General features: G+C 39.2%; 1 protein-coding gene across 4 annotated transcripts in view; it reads right to left on the reverse strand.

The window, feature by feature from the left end:
* Window positions 1-792: 792 nt before the first annotated feature.
* Window positions 793-19,983, reverse strand: part of PTBP1 (polypyrimidine tract binding protein 1) — a 38,715-nt gene continuing 19,524 nt past the window's right edge. For 2 of the 4 annotated variants that reach the window (XM_070747361.1, XM_070747371.1), the window contains 10 exons: window positions 19,387-19,557; window positions 18,217-18,327; window positions 17,666-17,840; window positions 15,328-15,405; window positions 13,190-13,332; window positions 8,969-9,002; window positions 8,422-8,514; window positions 6,238-6,454; window positions 5,129-5,206; window positions 793-4,153 (listed from right to left, as the gene is read on the reverse strand). In XM_070747361.1, the coding sequence (XP_070603462.1) occupies window positions 4,021-4,153; window positions 5,129-5,206; window positions 6,238-6,454; window positions 8,422-8,514; window positions 8,969-9,002; window positions 13,190-13,332; window positions 15,328-15,405; window positions 17,666-17,840; window positions 18,217-18,327; window positions 19,387-19,557 (1,233 nt within the window). In that variant the 3' untranslated portion in view covers window positions 793-4,020. Of the gene's footprint in view, window positions 4,205-5,128; window positions 5,207-6,237; window positions 6,455-8,421; window positions 8,515-8,968; window positions 9,003-13,189; window positions 13,333-15,327; window positions 15,406-17,665; window positions 17,841-18,216; window positions 18,328-19,386; window positions 19,558-19,983 lie in introns of all 4 variants that reach the window. The other 2 variants (XM_070747352.1, XM_070747380.1) reach the window with 1 other exon arrangement.

The following is a 19,983-nucleotide window of genomic DNA, read 5'->3' on the forward strand; positions in this document are numbered from 1 at the left end:
AAGATTTAAAAGAACCCCATACACTAACAGACACACACACAAGCATACCATGTATAAATTAAACGTGCCCAGGGGGAGATGTTTAGTTTCCCCATGCTTGACGGCAAAGGTGGGTTTTGAGGAATTTACGGAAGGCAGGAAGAGTAGGGGCAGTTCTGATCTCCGGGGGGAGTTGGTTCCAGAGAGTCGGTGCCGCCACAGAGAAGGCTCTCCCCCTGGGGTCCGCCAACCGACATTGTTTAGTTGACGGGACCCGGAGGAGGCCCACTCTGTGGGACCTAATCGGTCGCTGGGATTCGTGCGGCAGGAGGCGGTCTCGGAGATATTCTGGTCCGATGCCATGAAGGGCTTTAAAGGTCATAACCAACACTTTGAATTGTGACCGGAAACTGATTGGCAGCCAATGCAGACTGCGGAGTGATGGTGAAACATGGGCATACCTGGGTAAGCCCATGACTGCTCTCGCAGCTGCATTCTGCACGATCGTTGGAAGGGACATAATATAATTGCACGATCGTTGGAAGGGACATAATATAATTGTTACAGAGGCTTGCCTCAAATCATCTTATTGGCATTTTTGTTTTCATACTCCAAAGGAGGACCTACATGTCAAGAGTGCAGATCCCTATATCGCTAGATGTAGACAATGCATACCAGTTCCAAGAGAAATGTGGGAGAAAAAAGATTGCATAAAATGGGAGGCAGCTAGAGTTACATTACAGGAGGAAGGGATGTTAAGCCAAAACAAAAATAGCACAATAATACAGGTAGGAAAAAAACAGAAGCAAAGAATACAGAAGACATTTATTGAAAGCCAAAATAAAAAGTAGTACAGATAGGCCATTGACTGCTTTCTACAATCCAAACAAGCAAATAGCTAAACACTACAGAAAAGGGTACTACGTTTTGTTATAAAATACTTTTAATTTCAATTTTTTTGCATTACATTTTTTAAGCCAGGCAATCAAATTTGTGGTGTGTTTGGTAGCCCTCCCAACCCAACCCCAATACTGAACCTTTAATAGTTGGTTATCAAAATATACAATACATTTGTTTTGCTGTAAAAACTCGAGTTCTGCCATCCCCTCATGTCTTACAACAGGTATAAAAAATTATAAATATTTACACCTTTTTTCTCATTACTCACATTTACATGCAAAAAGGGAAAAAACAGAAAACCAAAACAAAACACAGGATCAGGGGGGGAAAAGAAAATGAAGCCCCTCTTCTCTATTAACTGCAATAACATTTGTGTGCTTCTTGGAAAAACACACACAAAGAAAGAAAAATCTTAATGTCCTGCTGACTGATTCAAGTTATCGAAGACATCAGCAAGGAGGACAAGAGAGGCTTATGAAAACACTTAGAAAGTGAAACTGCAGACAATTCTAACCAAGGTTCTGCTAGGATCTAGTGTTATTTCTGAATGCCACTGGTGGCTGAATCACTGTGATGGCCTAAATCCGAAAGGATCTTCAGCGCTTGTCCCTTTAACTTTTAATGTTGTTCTGGTGAATGTCAAAAAGCATTGGCTCTGAGCTTGCAGCCATTGGGAAATTATTTTTGTCGGTTCCTCCCCTGCCTCCTCCTGGGCATTTAGAACGGAGTGAGTTGCATAGGGAAGACTCTATTCCTCCACTGCCTGCAAGGGTCTCTAAAGTCTCCAAGAACGGCTACTGCCAATTTTGGCTGCCGGCCCAGTTCTGCAGAGGAAGGAAGGCTAAATAGAGGCTTTTACTGCCCATTCCCAACAACTCATTTGAAATTATGGCTTAATTGGGGCAAGTTGGCCAAGAACACATTCACCTTTTTACACGGACATAATATTCTCTAAGGGCACAGCATAAAGACATCTTAGTGGCAGAGGTCTTCCTTTGGGCCAGCCTCTGGCTATCTATCTGCAGAATTTGGAATGGACTGCCTTGTGCATGTGGTCAGACACCCCTCAAAGTTCTGCCATGCTACTCTTTACCCCAAAGTTAGCCCTCTTTTATTGTGTGAATCAATATTTGTGATGAGAAACTCTAACGGGGATTATTTATCAGATAGTATTATTTTAACTTTCTGAGATGGTACTGTTCGGCCAAAAGAAGACAGTTGTTAAATAGCTCAAATCTGTATTATATGCTGGCAATCCAAGCAGAACCTCACTCAAAATATCACACATTCCTCCAGCATAATTTGGTTCCCCATAATATTGGGGAGATTTTTTTTTTTAAAAAAAGTTAAGACTTTCCCAAAAGCAATGACAAAAGCACATCAACAACTCATGTGAAACAGCAGGGAACAGAGTGACTTGAGAGACAACATCACATACATTGAAAAAAATAACTTTGGTCCACAATTTGAGTAAGTAACCCTGATATTAAGTAGAAGATTCTGGTTTTATCTTTAAAAATCTTACATGAGTTGGAACGCAATGTAAGGCAACACTGGAATACAAAGAAGGTAGATCAGCATGGAAAAGTTGGAGGCCACTAAGGATGGCATTTTAGATGCTACTCTGAAAAGATGTTAAGGTTATATTCTTTAAATAAAAGAATTGTTATTAAACTAAGATGATCCTTTAAACGTGGATCTTTTTTCAAAACGAGTGACGGCCGCTACTTTAAATATTGTTCAAAAGTATAACATTAATTTTCAGCAATGAAATCATCTTGATAAACTAAATTCCTGCACTAGTTTTCCAGCTTACAAACAAAAATTACAAGAGTACAGGATACAAGGGTAATAGAAAAGCAAGTCAGATATATTCATACCATCTTATCTATAAAAGAAAATATACTATTGCCTTTTAATATATGAATTAGAATATTTGGTCAACTGGAAAGTATTGCTAGGCAAAAACAGATCGCATGTAAAAAATAATAATAAAAGGAATTAAAACAAGAAGTTGAAGCTACTACTACAAGAGGTCTTGCTGTAAGGGGTGAATCTAGGAGTGGAGTTTAAACGGCATCTTAACCTTTTAAGTAAGAGCCCAAAATATATTAATCTCAAACTCAAGTCCATGTAGTTTGATACTCCAACAGATCTGGTTCTTGGATTTCAATTTATGAAGTCTGGGACTTCTTGTATCAAACAGAACCTGATGAAACTTATTGCAGACAATGAAATGTTGACAAGCAGGATAAGGAAGCTTCCCTCTTCCTCCATCCTCCCCATCAATCTGAACTTCAATTAATGAAGGATTTATTTTTAATCAGCCTTCACGGTCAGAAACATTGTGGGTATAGTAATTAACACAATCTGTAAATTAAGACATTTTAGCAGAAATGTCTGGATTGCTTAACTGAGAAAAGTATCTGTCTTGTCTCCTCCTCTGTGGAAGACAGTAACCTTCAACTTTTCCCAGTATCTACTGTTCCTTCTACCTCAGGTAAAGAAAATGTCTAAGGCACCAGAGGATAATTGATGAAAGGCTGAGGGAAAAGGCAATGTTTCTGCTTCCTCTCCCCTTCCCAAGGCAACTGTGTTTGGGGAATAATAATAGAAAAAAACTGCTAAAGCTAACTGCACAGTTTGGGGGTCTCTTCCAGAGCTCATGGATAAAGGCATCACTGTGAACTGGATAAGCTGTTTGGGGGAGGAGAGGGACTGTCTTGTTTAAGTATGGGAGAAAAGGTAAAAGACTCCCAGAGAGGCTTCCAACAAAGAATGTAAACGTTTAAGTTTGTGATTTTTTTTTTCCTGGTGAAAGACTGTTATCTCATTCTCTGCAAGAAAGGTTATAGCAATGTGAATTACAATTTACTCATTGTGTTTGTTTTTTTTAAAAAAACAGTAAACTGTTTTCTTCCTTAAAAAAATAAAATCTGTTTAAGGTCACTTCAGTTGCATTCTCATTCTTTCTCTCCCTCTTATAAAGTGGCTTCTTTTTGTTTCTGGAATGATGGAAGTTGTCCCACCCCATGCTGGTGGTCCAGCCGTTGAAAAAAAAAAAATTGGCTGAGCCTATTAAGAAGAGTGGTGATTTGTTTTTCAGTCAGGTCCATCTTGCTGCATGCTTTTCCAAAGCACTTAAATTGTGGATTTTGAAAAGGACACACGCAAGTGGTGGTTCTCACCAAGGTCGTGGTTATGGAGGTCGATGAGTGCCTGAATGGCTTCTTCCACGGATCCCATCTGGATGAGAGCCATCTTGCGGTCTCTCCTGCCAAAAACAACTTCGGTCAGAGGAGAAACAGGAACAAGCAAATGCGCCCTAGACAAAATTAAGTTCATTTCAAACATTAGAGCATCTAGCATCAGCCAACTATCATGGACAGTAATCCCTTACATACCGATGTGAGGTGACTTCATGGAGAATTTCTCCATGAAAAAATAAGCTAACACTTATTTTCAAAGGCTATAAATTAGAGAAATGTCAGATGCAAAATCCAACAGATAATCATTGACCTATTACTATGATTGGGACTGGAATTTCTGTCGTAACTCTTTGGGGTCGTAAGTCGAGTCAGACCTGATTTTGTGACAATTTTTACACCAGTCATTTAAGGAAATAACTGTGGCCATTAAGCAAGAGCCAGGGTGGCGCAGCACGTAGAGTGCTGTACTGCAGGCCACTGAAGCTGACTGTAGATCTGTAGGTCAGGGGTTCAAATCTCATCACCGGCTCAAGGTTGACTCAGCCTTCCATCCTTCCAAGGTGGGTAAAATGAGGACCCGGATTGTGGGGCTCTGTTAAAAAGTGCTATTGCTAGCATGTTGTAAGCCACCCTGAGTCTAAGGAGAAGGGCGGCATAAAAATCAAATAAATAACTAAAAATAAATAAAGTACCGCTTCCCCAGTGGGCTTTTTTTTTAAAAAAAACTGAAATCTGCCAAATTGTAGCAAATTGCAATCACATGATTGCAGGATGCTGCAACTGGTTCTAAATGTGGGCCAGCTGCCCAGTGCCCAAATTGCAATCACATGGCGATGGGGGGAGGGGCGCAAAGTAATTTAGAACCAACATTAAGCAGTTGTAAGTTAAGACTACCTGTACTGCCACCTATTGCCTATAGAAAGCGAGATGTTTCCATGTAACAAACAGAAACCTTCAGTGGAACAGGGAATCCTCAAGTATGAAGCAGAAACGCATTCAAGGAAACCACCAACTCTCGAGGGGATGTAAGCGCCACTTACTGGAAAAATTTGAAGCCTTTCACGATCCCACCGTTGCTTGAGAAGAGCAGCTTGAGATCATCTTCTATTATTGAAGGCCTGGAGCAGAAGGAACAATTGGGCACAAATTGAACAACAAAGACTGGGATTTCAGATCCCACCCCCAAATGTGGAATCCTTGCTTTATTTCTGCAAACAACCACAAGTATCATTCTCATGTCATTTATTTCTAATCACAATTCTATGACTTATAGAATAATCAGACACTAACAGAAAAAGACATGTAATTAAATTTTACACTCTAACGTAGACCAATGATATCGGCAAGCTACATACAAGCACGGCAATTTACAAGTCACCATGACCAAAGAAAAGATATTTTCCACCTTCCGGTTATATTCCAATTAATCCAAGGCAAATCCAGAGTGCAATCACCTGGTTGTGTTGAGCCTGTTCCAAGTGGGACAAGCTCACAGGTATCGTGGAGGTCATGAATTTCTGAGATATCCTGCACTTAACTCACATTGCATTTGAGGTACATGACAAGCTCACATATTAAGGATTCCCCAAACAAAAAAATGCAGGGGCTACTTGTTGCTTAAGGTATTTAGGTACTATGCTCAAAATTAAGTTTAAGAGCTTGTTTTAATTAAGGAATCTCATTTCCCCAAATAATCCTGTGTAAAGGCTACAGCACTGGGCAAAGCTAGAATACTAAGTATTAACGGCCAATTTTTCTCTCCTTGTCTCTGAAGCTGACATCTTTCTCTCAAACAGCAAACTTTATAATTGCATCTGAAATTACTGCTCTTGCCCCAAATACAGGGTCTCAGGGGTCTGAACTTATCAGCCACCACTGTTTGAGCACAAAATCTCATCTGAGAGTCAGTGTATCTGAGGTCAATGGGAGAATAGACAAGGGAGAAGCTGAATAAATGGAGAACATGTAGGATTCTTCTTTCCGGATACAAATCCATACACCAATTGATATGCTCGAAGCCCTAAAACATTGTATTATATGATAAAGTTATGACATAACTGTGAGTATTGCTGGTACAAGTTGCTCTTAGACCTGAAAACAACTTCTGTTACCTTAGGAGGCTCTCCTTGACACAAGTAAGACTACTTACGGAATATTGGAGAGGTGAAGAGTGGCAGAAGGGGGAAAGATGTTTTGAAAATTCTTGGAACCCGGCTTCTTAAAGCGATGAAGAGGGGAGTTGCCATAATCCTTGGTCAGCCCTTGGTCTTCCTGTCCTTCACGGGGCAACTGCACGGTCTGGTGTTTTGACAGAGTGATGCGGATGGGCTTCCCATGAAGCTTTTGACCATTGAGATGGCTCATGGCTGCCAAAAATTGAGGAAAATGAGAATATGCATTATTTAAAGGACTTGTACAAACCTCTCCACTATCAGGTGAAAAAGTTCCACTTTCAATACGACACAACACTTAATTTGTCAAAAGAACTAAAACGGTGCTCACTTAAACCACATTGCGGAAGACCTTGGTTTCAGACAATGCCAAAATCCCTTAGCTGTGATTTTCTCATAGGACAGCTAATGGGTTTCTGAGAGTCATAGATTCAAAACTTGAGGAATGGATTTAATAAGAAATTCCAAGTTGCCCTTGACTTAACCATTCACTGAGCATCCAAAATTACAATGGTGCTTATGGTTTTTGCAACTTTGCTAGTCACATGACTAAAATTCAGCTCTTGGCAACTGGCCATGTATTTATATCAGCTGCAATGTCCCAGGGTCAGGAGATTGCCATTTGTAATCTTCCTGGCCAGCTTCTGGCAAGCAAAGTCAATGGGAGAAGCCAGATTCACTTAATAATTGCACAATTCACTTAACAATTAGTGATTTGCTTAACAACTGTGACAAAAAAACCTCATAAAATTAAGTGTGACTTATTTCACAACACCTTGTGTAGTAACAGAAGGTTCCAATTGTGGTTATAAGTTAAAGACTACTATATTCTGTCCACTATAAATGCCTCTTGGAGAAAAATTATTTTTTTAAAAAAAAAATAACGATAACAAATGCTGTCTTTTTTTCTTGCAGATTTCACCATGATTCGGGGTACTTCTGCCCCCTCACACAAAGAAAACAGAAAAAGCTACAATTCTAAGTGGTATTCTCTCAAGGATAAGCAATAAGGTTCATTGTTAAATCCAGAGCTAAGTCTATTTTTCTGCCATAAAGACAAGAGGGCAATTGGTATGGATGGAACATAGCTTACATTGTACACTGCTCTAGGCTAAAAGGATGACATTCTTTGTAAGTCATTATTTGCAGTATTAACCTGATTCTTGGGGTGGAATAATCAATAGAATTAGATTCCCGGCTCAAAAACCTGTTCTTGGAAGAATTCAGAGAATTGGTTCCTACATTTCCATCACTCAACTGAAAGATGAGATTTTGAAAATGTATGTTGACAAAACTAATTTCTGATCTGGACAGGTAACAGCTTTCACAATGCTCTGAAATTCTTAAGATGAAAAAATGTCTTTAAAATGTCCTAAAAATACAACTATGTATTGCCACAAGGTTTAATGACATAAAAGGCACATAAAAACCCTGAAAAGTTTCAAAAAGGAAACCTCTCAGGATTACATTGTGCTTTTTATATGCAAGACTGTTGCCAGTCAGATAATGTCAGCACACTAGATTTAATAGAAATTTATTTTCTGTGATATTGCTGCATTTCTTCACTGAGGGGTTTAACTAATGTTTAACAAAGTCCAAAGTAAAACACACTTTGGGACCCAAGCTCAGTCAAAGCCTTGCTGCTACCAGCGGGGACTATGACTGCTTTGAAAGGCGAAGAAAAGGCATGGCATTTTACAGATGTACCTAACAAATTGGGGTGTGTGTGTGTGTGTGTAAATTTCAAAGCACTTTTTCACTTTAGTCCTGAATACCTGCACCTCCTTAAATATATAATATAGAAATATATAAAAGATGCACATGACTTTTTCAACCTCAAAAAACATATGCATGCCAAAATAGAAAATTTTTGTCAAAAGGAAAAAAGCCCCACCCACCCAGTAACCAAATGCATAATGCATTAAAGAAAAGTATTTGTACAAGTGTATCCTTTCTGGGAAAAGTACGAACAAAACAGCATTTTACTTTTGAAATAGCTTGCGGAAAGCATGCTGATTAAGGAAGCACGTTTAGTTGGAGAAACTATACTATATATAAAATACATGATAATCTGCTTTTAATGAGTGATTCAGCAAAAAAACAAACAAACAATAGATCCACTTTATTCACCACCAAATAAAAAATAAAAAGTGTATATTTACCCAGTTGAGATTGATTGCCATCTGACATTTGAACCAAGGCATTCTCCTTTTTATTGAACAAAATCTTCACTCTTTGTACATCACCATATACCCCTTAGGGAAGTCAGCAAAGAAAAAAAGCAGGTATTCAGAAAGAAACTTTAGTTATCCCAAATTCATCCAAGACCCAGTCAAACCCCAATCTGTTTTCACTCCACATAAAAGTTGCTTTATTCTGCTGAGGATAAATCTGATCAGCAACAGAAAACGGGAGTAATTCTTTGAAGTACTGTATTGATAGGCAATACTAGAGAGCACCCAACGAAATGCCAACTGCCGCCAGCAGAGCTGAGATGCCATTTCACATGCTATCTGTTTCTGACCTGCCCCACCAACATGCAAAGCAACCAAACCATGCACAACAGGTAAACTGAAACTAAAACAGCACCAATTTTGTAACTGGAGCGTTCAACAAATGGCAAACCCTCCCTCAACCACACTTGCTTTCCCCAAAGTAAAATCTCAAAATGAAAAAAAGGTAATAAAAAAAGTGTGAATGATAACATACCGAAAAGAATAAAGAGGCATTGGGGTGTAACTCTCTTTAGAGAACAGCAGAGCAAGGCAGCGGAGGGACAGGGAAGAGGTAAGGAATCGGAGGGGAGAGTGAAGGTTGCGCAAATCGTCGACAACGAAGGAAAGGTAGAGTCCCCGCAGGAAATGGCGAAATTGGTTGATGGATGATGAAGTTTTCAAGATGGTTAATATTGAAGGGCAAGTTGGTTTCCGAAGAGCAGGAAGATATTTTTTTGAGGGGGGCATTTTTATATATATGTATATATATTTGTTTCAAGCAACAACAGGAAGCAGAAGTACCGTGCAGTCAGTTGGCAAAGAAATTCCGGATCAAGGAGAAGGGGAGGAAAAAAAATATTGAGGGATGGGGTGGAGAGAAAAGAAAAAAGTAGCAAAAAACAGGTCAGTAAATACATAAAAGAAATATGTCGTGTTCCATCAGTAAAGATTTATAGATTTCTAAAACATACAACACTTTCAACAGAAAAAAAAACTAGTTAATAGGGTTTTTTTAACCTAGTGGAACACAACAATAAAAGAAGAGCACTTTACTTAAGTAAGATATAACTAAGGTGGAGAGGCAGTATTGCAACAGAGCGACTAAAGGGCATGATGGCAAAGTTCATGACAGGGCCAACAAAGGCAGAGGTCCATTTAAACCTGCCAAGGACTCTCTCCTCAGTTTTCTAAAAGCAGAAGTGTTTACTTAGTTCTACTTTTAAACAACCCTGGAGAGGTTTTCAAGCAACAGGTGAAAGGGTTCTCTCTTCAATCTCAAAAGTTTTAAGCTTCTCTCCAAAATCTGGTTGGAATTGATTATTGTGAAAAAACATTAAGGCCCATGGAATCATCAGTTTAAAATTTATAGCTTTCTCTTAATTACCATCTGCTGAAAGTTAAAATAATCTGGCTTTCAATTCAGACTAATCTGGCAGCAAATTTATACCAAACTGCTGCACGAATCCCAGCGACCAGTTAGGTCCCACAGAGTGGATCTTCTCCGGGTCCCGTCAACTAAGCAATGTCGCCTGGCGGGACCCAGGGGAAGAGCCTTCTCTGTGGCGGCCCCGGCCCTCTGGAACCAACTCCCCCCAGAGATTAGAACTGCCCCCACCCTCCTTGCCTTTCGTAAACAACTTAAAACCCACCTCTGCCGCCAGGCATGGGGGAATTGAGATCCTCTTTCCCCCTAGGCCTTTACAATTCTATGCATGGTATGTATGTATGTATGTATGTTTGGTTTTTATATTAATTGATTTTTAATCATCAATACCAAATTACTATTGTACACTGTTTTATTGTCGCTGTTAGCCGCCCCGAGTCTCTGGAGAGGGGCGGCATATAAATCCAATAAATAAATAAATAAATAAATAAATAAATAAATAAATAAATAAATAAATAAATAAATAAACTGGGGGAAAAAATCCAGTTTTAATTGGATGAGGGCTGGATTCTTCTTTCCCTAATAGATATTTAGGGGACAAGCGCCAGCTTTGACAACGTTGCTGCCAAACTAAATCTAGTCCAATTTCTCCTTGTAGATTCTTCTACCTGAAAAATAGTATCTCAAGAACACCCTATAAAAATAAATGGGTGGCACAAAGGTGCCTCAGGTGCTCTTTCTAAAACCCAAAGTGTGAAGCAGCATTGTGTACACTGCAAAGCAGCCTTGACATCCCAAAATGTCTGTATACCAACTGGCAGGCACATTTTGGTAGCACTTTAGGCTTGAGACTGCAGGCAAAATTTATAAATCAAGAGTAATCAATACAAAACCCGACAAAAGTCTGAAAATCCATACTAGTCTGCATCTCCTCAGCCACAATTGTTTGCCAGTCTCCTGTCTCTTAGATATAGTTTCCAATGCTGGGAAAGGGGAAAGGGGGGAATGAGAGTAATGAGTCCCTCTGGAGAATACTGCCTCTCAACTGTATGCACAGATTAAGTTTCTATAACACTGATTATACAAGCAATGAAAAATAAAAGTTGAAGTAATTAGTTCAGCTTCACTAGAGATATCGTAGCTTCTAGCCCAAGAGAAGCTGGGTGAATGAGTAAAATAAACACACAAAGAGGCATGAAATCAGTTGCTCAGCAATACTCATTTAGGCAGGTCTACTGAGTAAAACAGCCTCCAAATTTTGGTTGTAACATTTCTTAAAGATATACAGTAGTACCTCTAGATACGAGCTGCTCCACATGCGAGTATTCCAAGTTACGAGCCACGACGGGAGCGAAATTTCTGTTCGACAGCCGAGCTCAAATTCGGGATACGAGCCGAGCGTCCACTAGGTGGCGCAAGAATCCTTGCTTCTGGTTATCTCGGCGGGGAAAAACAAAGTCTAACGCCATTTGTTCCAGATATGAGTTATTGACATACGAGCTCCGTTCTGGAACGAATTAAACTCGTATCTAGAGGTACTACTGTACTAACTAAAAAGCGCTACAGAGTATTCTTCATGCAGATTTGAGGTCAGAGGGGCTAAATTTAAGATGAAAAAATAGGTCCAATCAATTTTATAGTAACTTGTATTTCTGGTAAGCTCGTTCAGTCTTCAGCTCTTTAGAATTCAGTTCCAGACATTTATATTCCCTCTATTTTCAGCAGCACCTGTTTCAACTATCCTTTTCTAATTTTAAAGAATTTACCTACTCATTTCCTGATCTCTACAAAAAGGTACTTTTCATGAAAAATGTAGAGATATCTGATCAGTGGGATAATATATTATAGAATATGCTTCTACTGTCACAATTTGAGTTAAACCTATAAGAGGTTTATTAGGAATTATGTTACTAAACATGAAAAAGGATTGAACAATAGTGCGCCTGATGCTACAGACTTGGTTTAATTTCATTAATTGCTCACTTCAGGACCCTCTGTAGCCATGAATCAGGTGCTTGAAAGCTTAATTTTTTTTTATTTTGGAAAGAGAATAAGAAAATGCTCAAAGAGAATTGAAACATTTTATTACTTCATCCTCTTTTTACTACTGCAATTATCCAAGCCCATGCCAATTTTTCCTAGTGAGAAGGAGAGCCCTGTTGTCAGAATTCTAAGCAATTCATAGGATTCCAGGGGGTCCTGGAATGAGAGGAGTATTGCTGGCAAAAATTGCATGTCCTGAAAAGGATAGTTATAATGGATAGGTAAAAACCACAAAATGGATTACAAATGGTTAATTTCCTCTTAATTTTCAAATTGATAATTCTTTCATCCATCCCTCTGCAGTAGAGCTTCTTACATAAGTAATGTAAGCAGAAATTTAACTTTTAAGCATAGCTTTAAGCACCGGGGTTCAAGCAATAAAGCTCACTGCAGAGGCAAAACTGAATGCAATTTCTACTACTTCAGTAACCCACTTCAAAGTCCAAGTGGATCTATTGAATTACATCCTTTGTGCAGATCGTTTAACATGCCTTCAAGGTCCATTTTAAGGCAGCCAAATGCTTCAATCAAAAAGGGGAGAAAGTTAAATGGAACTGAAAATGTAAAAATTATTCAAGAAGTTAAAGAACAGAATAAGGCACACGACTTTAAAGAATTTTGGTAAAGGAAAATGTATCAATGCACGTCAAAGAAAATACATACTTGGCAAAAGATAAAATAAAGCTAAGCTGGCAGGGGAGGCAAAGATCAAGGCACCCAATAAAAAGGGACAGAATGAGCACTGTCACTCCAACTGCAGGGTTTGAAAGTTACAACATGCCAGGGGGGAGGACTACAGGATTTTTGCTGTGGTAAGGAAGACCCAAGTAGAGACAAAACCAATAGGGTAAAAAGTACAAAAGGAAAATTTCGCAATGAAATGGTCTTAAAATTTTGCTTTGGGGAGTGAGAGCAGGCCAGCAAATACTTTGGCTCACATCAAGGAAGGGCAACGATGTTAAGCCTTCCACCCACAGCCCATCAAATATCCAAATGCAGATGAGTGTGCCTACGGCTATTCTGGATGACAACTTCTAAGGCATACAACTGCCACCATGGTCGAGGGCAAGGTATCCTAGTCCACGCCCCTTATTTGCTTTTGAATCAGCTGCTGGACTTTGATTTTTAGACACTCCATTTCGGGGACCCCAAAACATTTCAGCATTTGAAGCTTCAGCACAAGATTTCTGGGGGAAGGAATAGTTTAGAGAAAAGGTCAGAAATCGGAAGGAAGCAAAGAATAAATGAGATACGTTGGAGAGAAAAGATTACAAGGCTGCCACTAACCTCTGGGTTCAAATTGCTAACCAGCAGAACGGAGTTCCCTGCGCCGGCAAGGCCGGGAATTCCAAGCCGTCCTGCGGCAGCTGCGGCTGCGGCTGGGATAGTCAAAGGAGCAAGTGCTCCATGTACATTTGGAACTGAGAGGCCTGAAAAAATTAAAGAGTATTAACCAGGAGAGAAGTCCACAGCACATTCCCTGCTACGACTTGCAGTGGAAATAAGGACCTTTGACCAACATGTTTCTTAAAAGAAGTACTTCAGTGCAGGGGTCTCCAACCTTAGCAGATTTAAGACTTGTGGACTTCAACTCCCAAAGCTGGCTGAGTAATTCTTGGAGTTAAAGTCCACAAGTCTTAAAGTTGCAAAGATGGGAGACCCCTGCTTTAGGGTATCCATTTTCTTTCATTCAAGGACCCAGAACAACCAGATATGCTGGAACATTAATGGGCTGAAGCATCTCCAGTTCTGTTATTGTTCAGGACTCTGCTCTCAGCTTCCGACAGAGGGAATAAGCCTCGTTGGGCTGCCTTTGGCTCTCCTTGGGTGGTGTGCGAATCAGACGTCTGCTTTTAAACAAGTTCTGCAAAATTTCATAGGCTTATTTAAGCAAAATCACTTGGGGGGGGAGGGGAAGCAGGAAGGGAGATGACACACAAAGCAGTGCATTTGTACTTTTTTTTCCACCAAGGCATGCTGGAAGTGCCTCATTCTTTTTTAATCATGCAGATATTAAAACCATACCTATGTACATTCCAGTCACTGACAAAATGACATCATCCCAATTCAAGCATTTAAACATGAGCTTATTCCTTTGTATCAAAAGCATATAATCCTGAAGGGCACATAAAAGTTGTTCACCTCCTTTGTCCATCAGAACAGAGATTATTGTAGAGTATGAATACATTTTCGCAGGTTCGAACTTCGCGGAACTTCTATACCACGGGTTTTCAAAAATATTAATTAAAAAATACTTTGCGGTTTCCCCCCCTATACCACGGTTTTTCCCGCCCGATGACGTCATATGTCATCGCCAAACTTTCGTCTGCCTTTAAAAAACATTTTTTAAAAATAAACTTTAATAAATAAACATGGTGAGTAATAATCTAAATGGTTGCTAAGGGAATGGGAAATTGTAATTTAGGGGGTTAAAGTGTTAAGGGAAGGCTTGGGATACTGTTCATAGTCAAAAATAGTGTATTTACTTCCGCATCTCTACTTTGCGGAAATTCAACTTTCGCGGGTGGTCTCGGAACGCATCCCCCGCGAAAATCGAGGGAACACTGTAGTTCTGTCTTGTTTTTTATAGGACCAACGGGAGGAAAATATATATATATATAGCAAAGATTATCAGTGCCTGCTTCAAATATTCCCTTCCAAGCACTACTTCCAGCAAATTTTAATAATTAAAAAATCCATAAAAAATTATTAACACAACTTTTACACTTGAGACATTAAAATTATTAGAAATATTGACTCAGCCTTCCATCCTTCCTAGGTGAGTAAAATAGGACCCAGATTGTGGGGGGCAATATGGTGAAATTGTAAATCACAATTTCACTATACTGTGGTTTACGGAGAGGGCTGTAAAGCACAGCGAAGCAGTATAGAAGTCTAAGTGCTATTGCTAAAGTGCCAAATCTCAAATCTAAGACTTTCCAGCCTCTTCCCTTCCTATCAACTATAAAGTCAACATGCTCATGTGCTTTCTCAAGGTTAAATACATTTTGTTCAGATAGACTGAGGTGTTGCCACAGCCTAGCTATCTAAGCAAACTCTTTTTAATTTATTGCCATTAGGGTTGTCCATACTGTAAATCAACCTGAATATTTTTATCTTACTGGGGCAAAATGTTCCGAGTAAAATGATAATGTAATGCACATTCTCAGTAGGATCTACATGTAAGTAAGAGGACTTTGGGCACATTGAGAATCCACTACAGGAACGAAGGACATGTTAGTACAATTTCCATGTGACAAAAGATCACAGAACATAGAAACCTTATGAGCCTGTGGTCATAGATTTCTCAAATGGTGCGGATTACTATTCCCAATCTGCTACTAACATTTAGGAGTCCAAAATAAGAGGGAGAAGGAAGGGCAATGATATAACAAAAGCATGAGCAATGTTTAAAGAAACAGTACCTGCAGCTTGAGGAATTGCAAAAGCAGGAGGGAAGCCAGCTCCTGCATAAGGAGAGGCTGAAATGATCCCTGGAGCACCTACAAAATAGAAAATATTGGTTAGTTCATTAGACATGGCAAACTCCAGTTATCCATAGTAGGGCATGTTTTAACACACACACACAAAATCCCTATACATATAGGTCTTACTCTCCTTAATTAACATCCTAAGGAGCCATGGTTGCGCAGTGGTTAGAATGCACTATTGTAGGCTAATTCAGCTTACTGCCAGAAGTTCGAGTCTCACTGATTCAGCCTTCCATCCTTCCAAGGCCAGTAAAATGAGGACCTAGATTGTTGGAGGCAGTGTGCTGACTCTATAAAACCACTTAGATGGGACTGTAAAGCTATGAAGTGGTATATAAATCTAAGTACTTTTGCTATCCTCATTTGGATCAACATTTCAGACTCATCCCTTCACAGGAAGATAAAAACTTTAATAAACTGTCATTGCCATCAGGACAACTGGCTTCCAACAGTTAATTGACAGGGTGGTTACTTCTCTGTGTTGCATAAGATTTACAAATTTTCTTAGAGGCAACATAACTAATTTAACTGTTTAATTGTTCAAACTATTCAGTTTCCTTTTGGACTGAATATTCTGATATCAGTTGGTGTAAAGCATAAATAAAGCCTAATTAAATTTTTCTTCACAGGTATTTGTAAAAACTAAAAATGCAGGAATTTCTGTGGGGAATGCCTTGGAAAGCTGTATTATAAACAGGGTAAATTTGACAAGTAAATTTGCTTCATTAGGAGAGAAAATCAGACATCTCTGTATTCTTTTTCAGGGCAAAGTAGAATGCTTGAACAATTTTTTACATTTTAAATCTGCAAAGTTTCCATGATAAGAGTTCACTCTGCCATTTCCAGTAAAGGCCACTAATTTTACCTTAAACATGTCACATGATTTTTTTCACTCTTCATAAACAGTTGTCTCACAGGAAATGAAGGAAATTCCCCGAAGTCTTTTCTTTCCTGATCAGTAGAGCCTCAGGTGCCTCTAGAACACCATTCAACACATGACCCTTAAGAGAACTTGACGTATCTTTTACATCAAAGGATCTTACATATGTGAAGGAGGAACACATATGAAAGGCTTAACTGTACTGGGAGTCTATTTATCAATGATAATTTCATTTCATTTCATTTATTGGATTTATATGCCGCCCCTCTCCGCAAACTCGGGGCGGCTCACAAGGTAAAAACAATACATAATAACAAATCCAATATCCACCAATCCAATTACAATGTTAAGCTAAAAAATTCATAAAAACAACCCCAGAATATTAAAAAACAAGCACACAATCAATCTAACACCAGAACAACATGGGCAAGGGGGAGATGTTTCAGTTCCCCCATGCCTGACGGCAGAGGTGGGTTTTAAGGAGTTTGCGAAAGGCAAGGAGGGTGGGGGCAATCCTAATCTCAGGGGGGAGCTGGTTCCAGAGGGTCGGAGCCGCCAGAGAGAAGGCTCTTCCCCTGGGTCCCGCCAGACGACATGGTTTAGTTGACGGGACCCGGAGAAGGCCAACTCTGTGGGACCAAACCGGTCGCTGGATTCGTGCGGCAGAAGGCGGTCCCAGAGATATTCTGGTCCGATGCCATGAACGGCTTTATAATATAACTTTTTATTTCATTTGTTGTTTGCTGTTCTTAGAAATTGATCTAATTGTTGGATTTGGACATTATTTTCACCTACTAACAAGTGGGGGAAAATATAACCCTTTACTTAACAGCCACAATTGGGAATTTTAGTTGGTAAGTAATGATTGTTAAGCAAGTTGTGTGACTGGACCCCAATTTTATGACTCCTTTTTACAGGGGGCATCAGGGTCACTAAGCAAATTTGGCTTCCCCAATTAACTTTGCCTGTTGGAAGCTGGTTGAGGTGGTCACAAATTGGCTGTAAAATGCTGCAATTATTACAAACGCAAACCAGTTGCAAAACACCCAAACACATGCCCATTGGGTCTGCAATGGTTGAAATTTTCCTGAGGTTATTGCACTTTGAACAGTTAGTAAACAAACAATAATACATTGTGGACTATCTGAAACTAGTCGTTTGGGTTAACTTAACGTCACAAGCTACCAGAAAGGAAGCTTATAACTCATTAGCACTTTGTGTTTGTTGTGCGATTATGTCCTTATAAACAGTGTATAAAGTAGGCTGATCTGATGGTTAAGAGGAAGGAAGGATGAAGTCAAGAGCCTATTTTGCTAGTTAATTATTGCTAAGAAGAAATAAGAAAGTTTATCCCAGATTTCCCAGTTAAAATATTCTTGCTCAATCCCTTACCAAAAGCAGCTGCCATGGTCTGATCAAGGGAAGGTTGGTTGTCTCCAGAAGGCAGTTCTGGCCTCGTGTAGTCTCTGCTCTTATCATTGTTGTATTTTACATTGAGGCTTGTGAGTTTGGAAAAGTCAATGCGGAGGGTGCAGCAAGCATTGTAGATGTTCTGCCCATCAAGAGACTATAGGAAACCAAAGCAAAGTACATCTTAGCCAAGGAAGTTACTTCAGGGGAAGGAAAAATCTATATACTCCACATCCATCCAATGTATAAAATGGAGAAATAATCTTAACAGATGGAAGTTTTAAAAGCATGCCCATACAATTGTTTGCAAAGACTTGAAGGTTACATTAGATGAAAATGAGATTAAATCTGAGTAATGTATACATTATAATTTCATACAATGCTGTAGCTAAAATCTAATCTAGAACAATCCTGTATTCCTGTAAAAAGAGTACACAGGAGCGGGCGATATCTCTCCTTGTTCTGTTTCTCTACCAATGGCTTTTCCTGCTATATAGTTTAAGCAAGATTTCCATCTTCCTAAAGATACTCACCAATTTGGCATGCTGGGCACTCATAGGATCTGCATATTGCAAGAGGGCTTGAAACTGGTTGTTCTTAGTAAACGTGATTATTTTCAGCACTGTCCCAAATTTGGAGAAAATCTGTGTTTGCATAAAACACAAAGAAGTCATAAAAGATTACTTTCCAAACCTTTACTGCAAGTGTGAAATAGGTAGGGGAATGATAACAACATGAAAAGAACTGCACCACAAACTTCCACTTCCAGAGGAGAAAGCCAAAAGATTCAAGCACATAAAGGAGCTACTGTCAAATTCTTTGTGAGGAAGAAGTTATATAAGACATCTTTGCCTAGTCTCAAGCGGCAGATCATTTTTTTTGCAATTCCATCTTGAATTTAGCAACTCTAGGTGGCACTAGAGGTACAGTAAAAAGAAACCCTGGAGGTCTCTTCTGAAACATTTCCTTCATTTTGCATGCAGTGAACCAATCATCTTTTCCCTGAGCAAAGCCTGCCTTTAAAACTGTAACTGTGCTTTGCTTTCTGCTAATATTTTAGAAAGCATTGTGGACATGCGGTTTGGATTCAATCTACAAAGAATACATTAATACATCTGAAGATTGTTTTTTTGTGTGTGATCTAAGCAAAAACCACAACTTCTTTAAGGTATTCCAGAGAGGTGTCACATTTGAGAACATTTATGTTCAAAAACATGTTGCAGGGATTAAATCCAGTCCACGGAGAGGGGGAGGCATACAAATCCAATAAATAAATAAATAAATCCAAAGTGTTCCACAGTCCTTATGAAACAATGTCTAATGCATCCATGGTGAATAAAAGCTAATTACACATGGTAACTGGAACAATGTTCCTCAAACTGAAGGTGTCTGTAGTGTAATTCCCACTAATTCCAATAAGATTGGAAATGGTAAAAATAGAAATTAGGTGCCAATTATTTGGTGAGAGAAAGCAAGGTTAGAGAACCTCGATCTAACACAAACTCAGCTTTTGGGTCTCAAGAATCCAATCTATTTTGTAAAGATGGGAATAAAAACATTGCCGTGTAAGTAAGAATATACTCTATGTGCTCATAATCTAAGCAAATGTCAAGAAAAGAATTGTAAGGATTAATGAAAGAAGCCATAAATAGGCTACTTATGGCACAGGTTTATCACAGCTAATTGTCTGCCACACATCTCACCTGATGGAGGACATCTAGAGTAACAGGGTAGAAGAGGTTTTCCACAATGATCCTCAGAACTGGGCTCTGACCAGCCATGGCCATACCAGCATCCACAGCTGCAGCAGAAGCAGACAGTGCCAGATTCCCAGACTGGACAGAATTTACTGCTTGCAAGGCTGCTTGAGCACGCTATGGAAACAAAAGTTGCAATGCATCAATAAAGTAGAAAATAGAAAAAAAAAGCAAATATCAATTATCCTATACTAGCAAAGATTATTTTCTTTCAAACTCTCTCGAATATGACATTCAGTTGTTACTTTATGAAGAAAAAAATTCTAGAGACGTTTTGGGATTCGGCCCTTTATGAAAGGATGCACGACAAATTATTAATAAGAAGCTGGGTTAATCTGCTCTTCATATAAGATAAAGGGTTTTTCTATGAATGCATATATGCAAACATAAAAAGAAAGTGGAACATAGCAACAGGTAGTCCTCATTTAACAATGTTCATTAAGACCAGAATTTTCATCACTTAAGCAATATGACTGTATGATGTTATGTGACAGCATCACTCAGTGACCGCAATCTCTGATTCCTATCTGTGAAGATGGCGGG

This window comes from Erythrolamprus reginae, chromosome 1 (assembly GCF_031021105.1).
Source record: "Erythrolamprus reginae isolate rEryReg1 chromosome 1, rEryReg1.hap1, whole genome shotgun sequence".
NCBI lineage: Eukaryota > Metazoa > Chordata > Lepidosauria > Squamata > Dipsadidae > Erythrolamprus > Erythrolamprus reginae.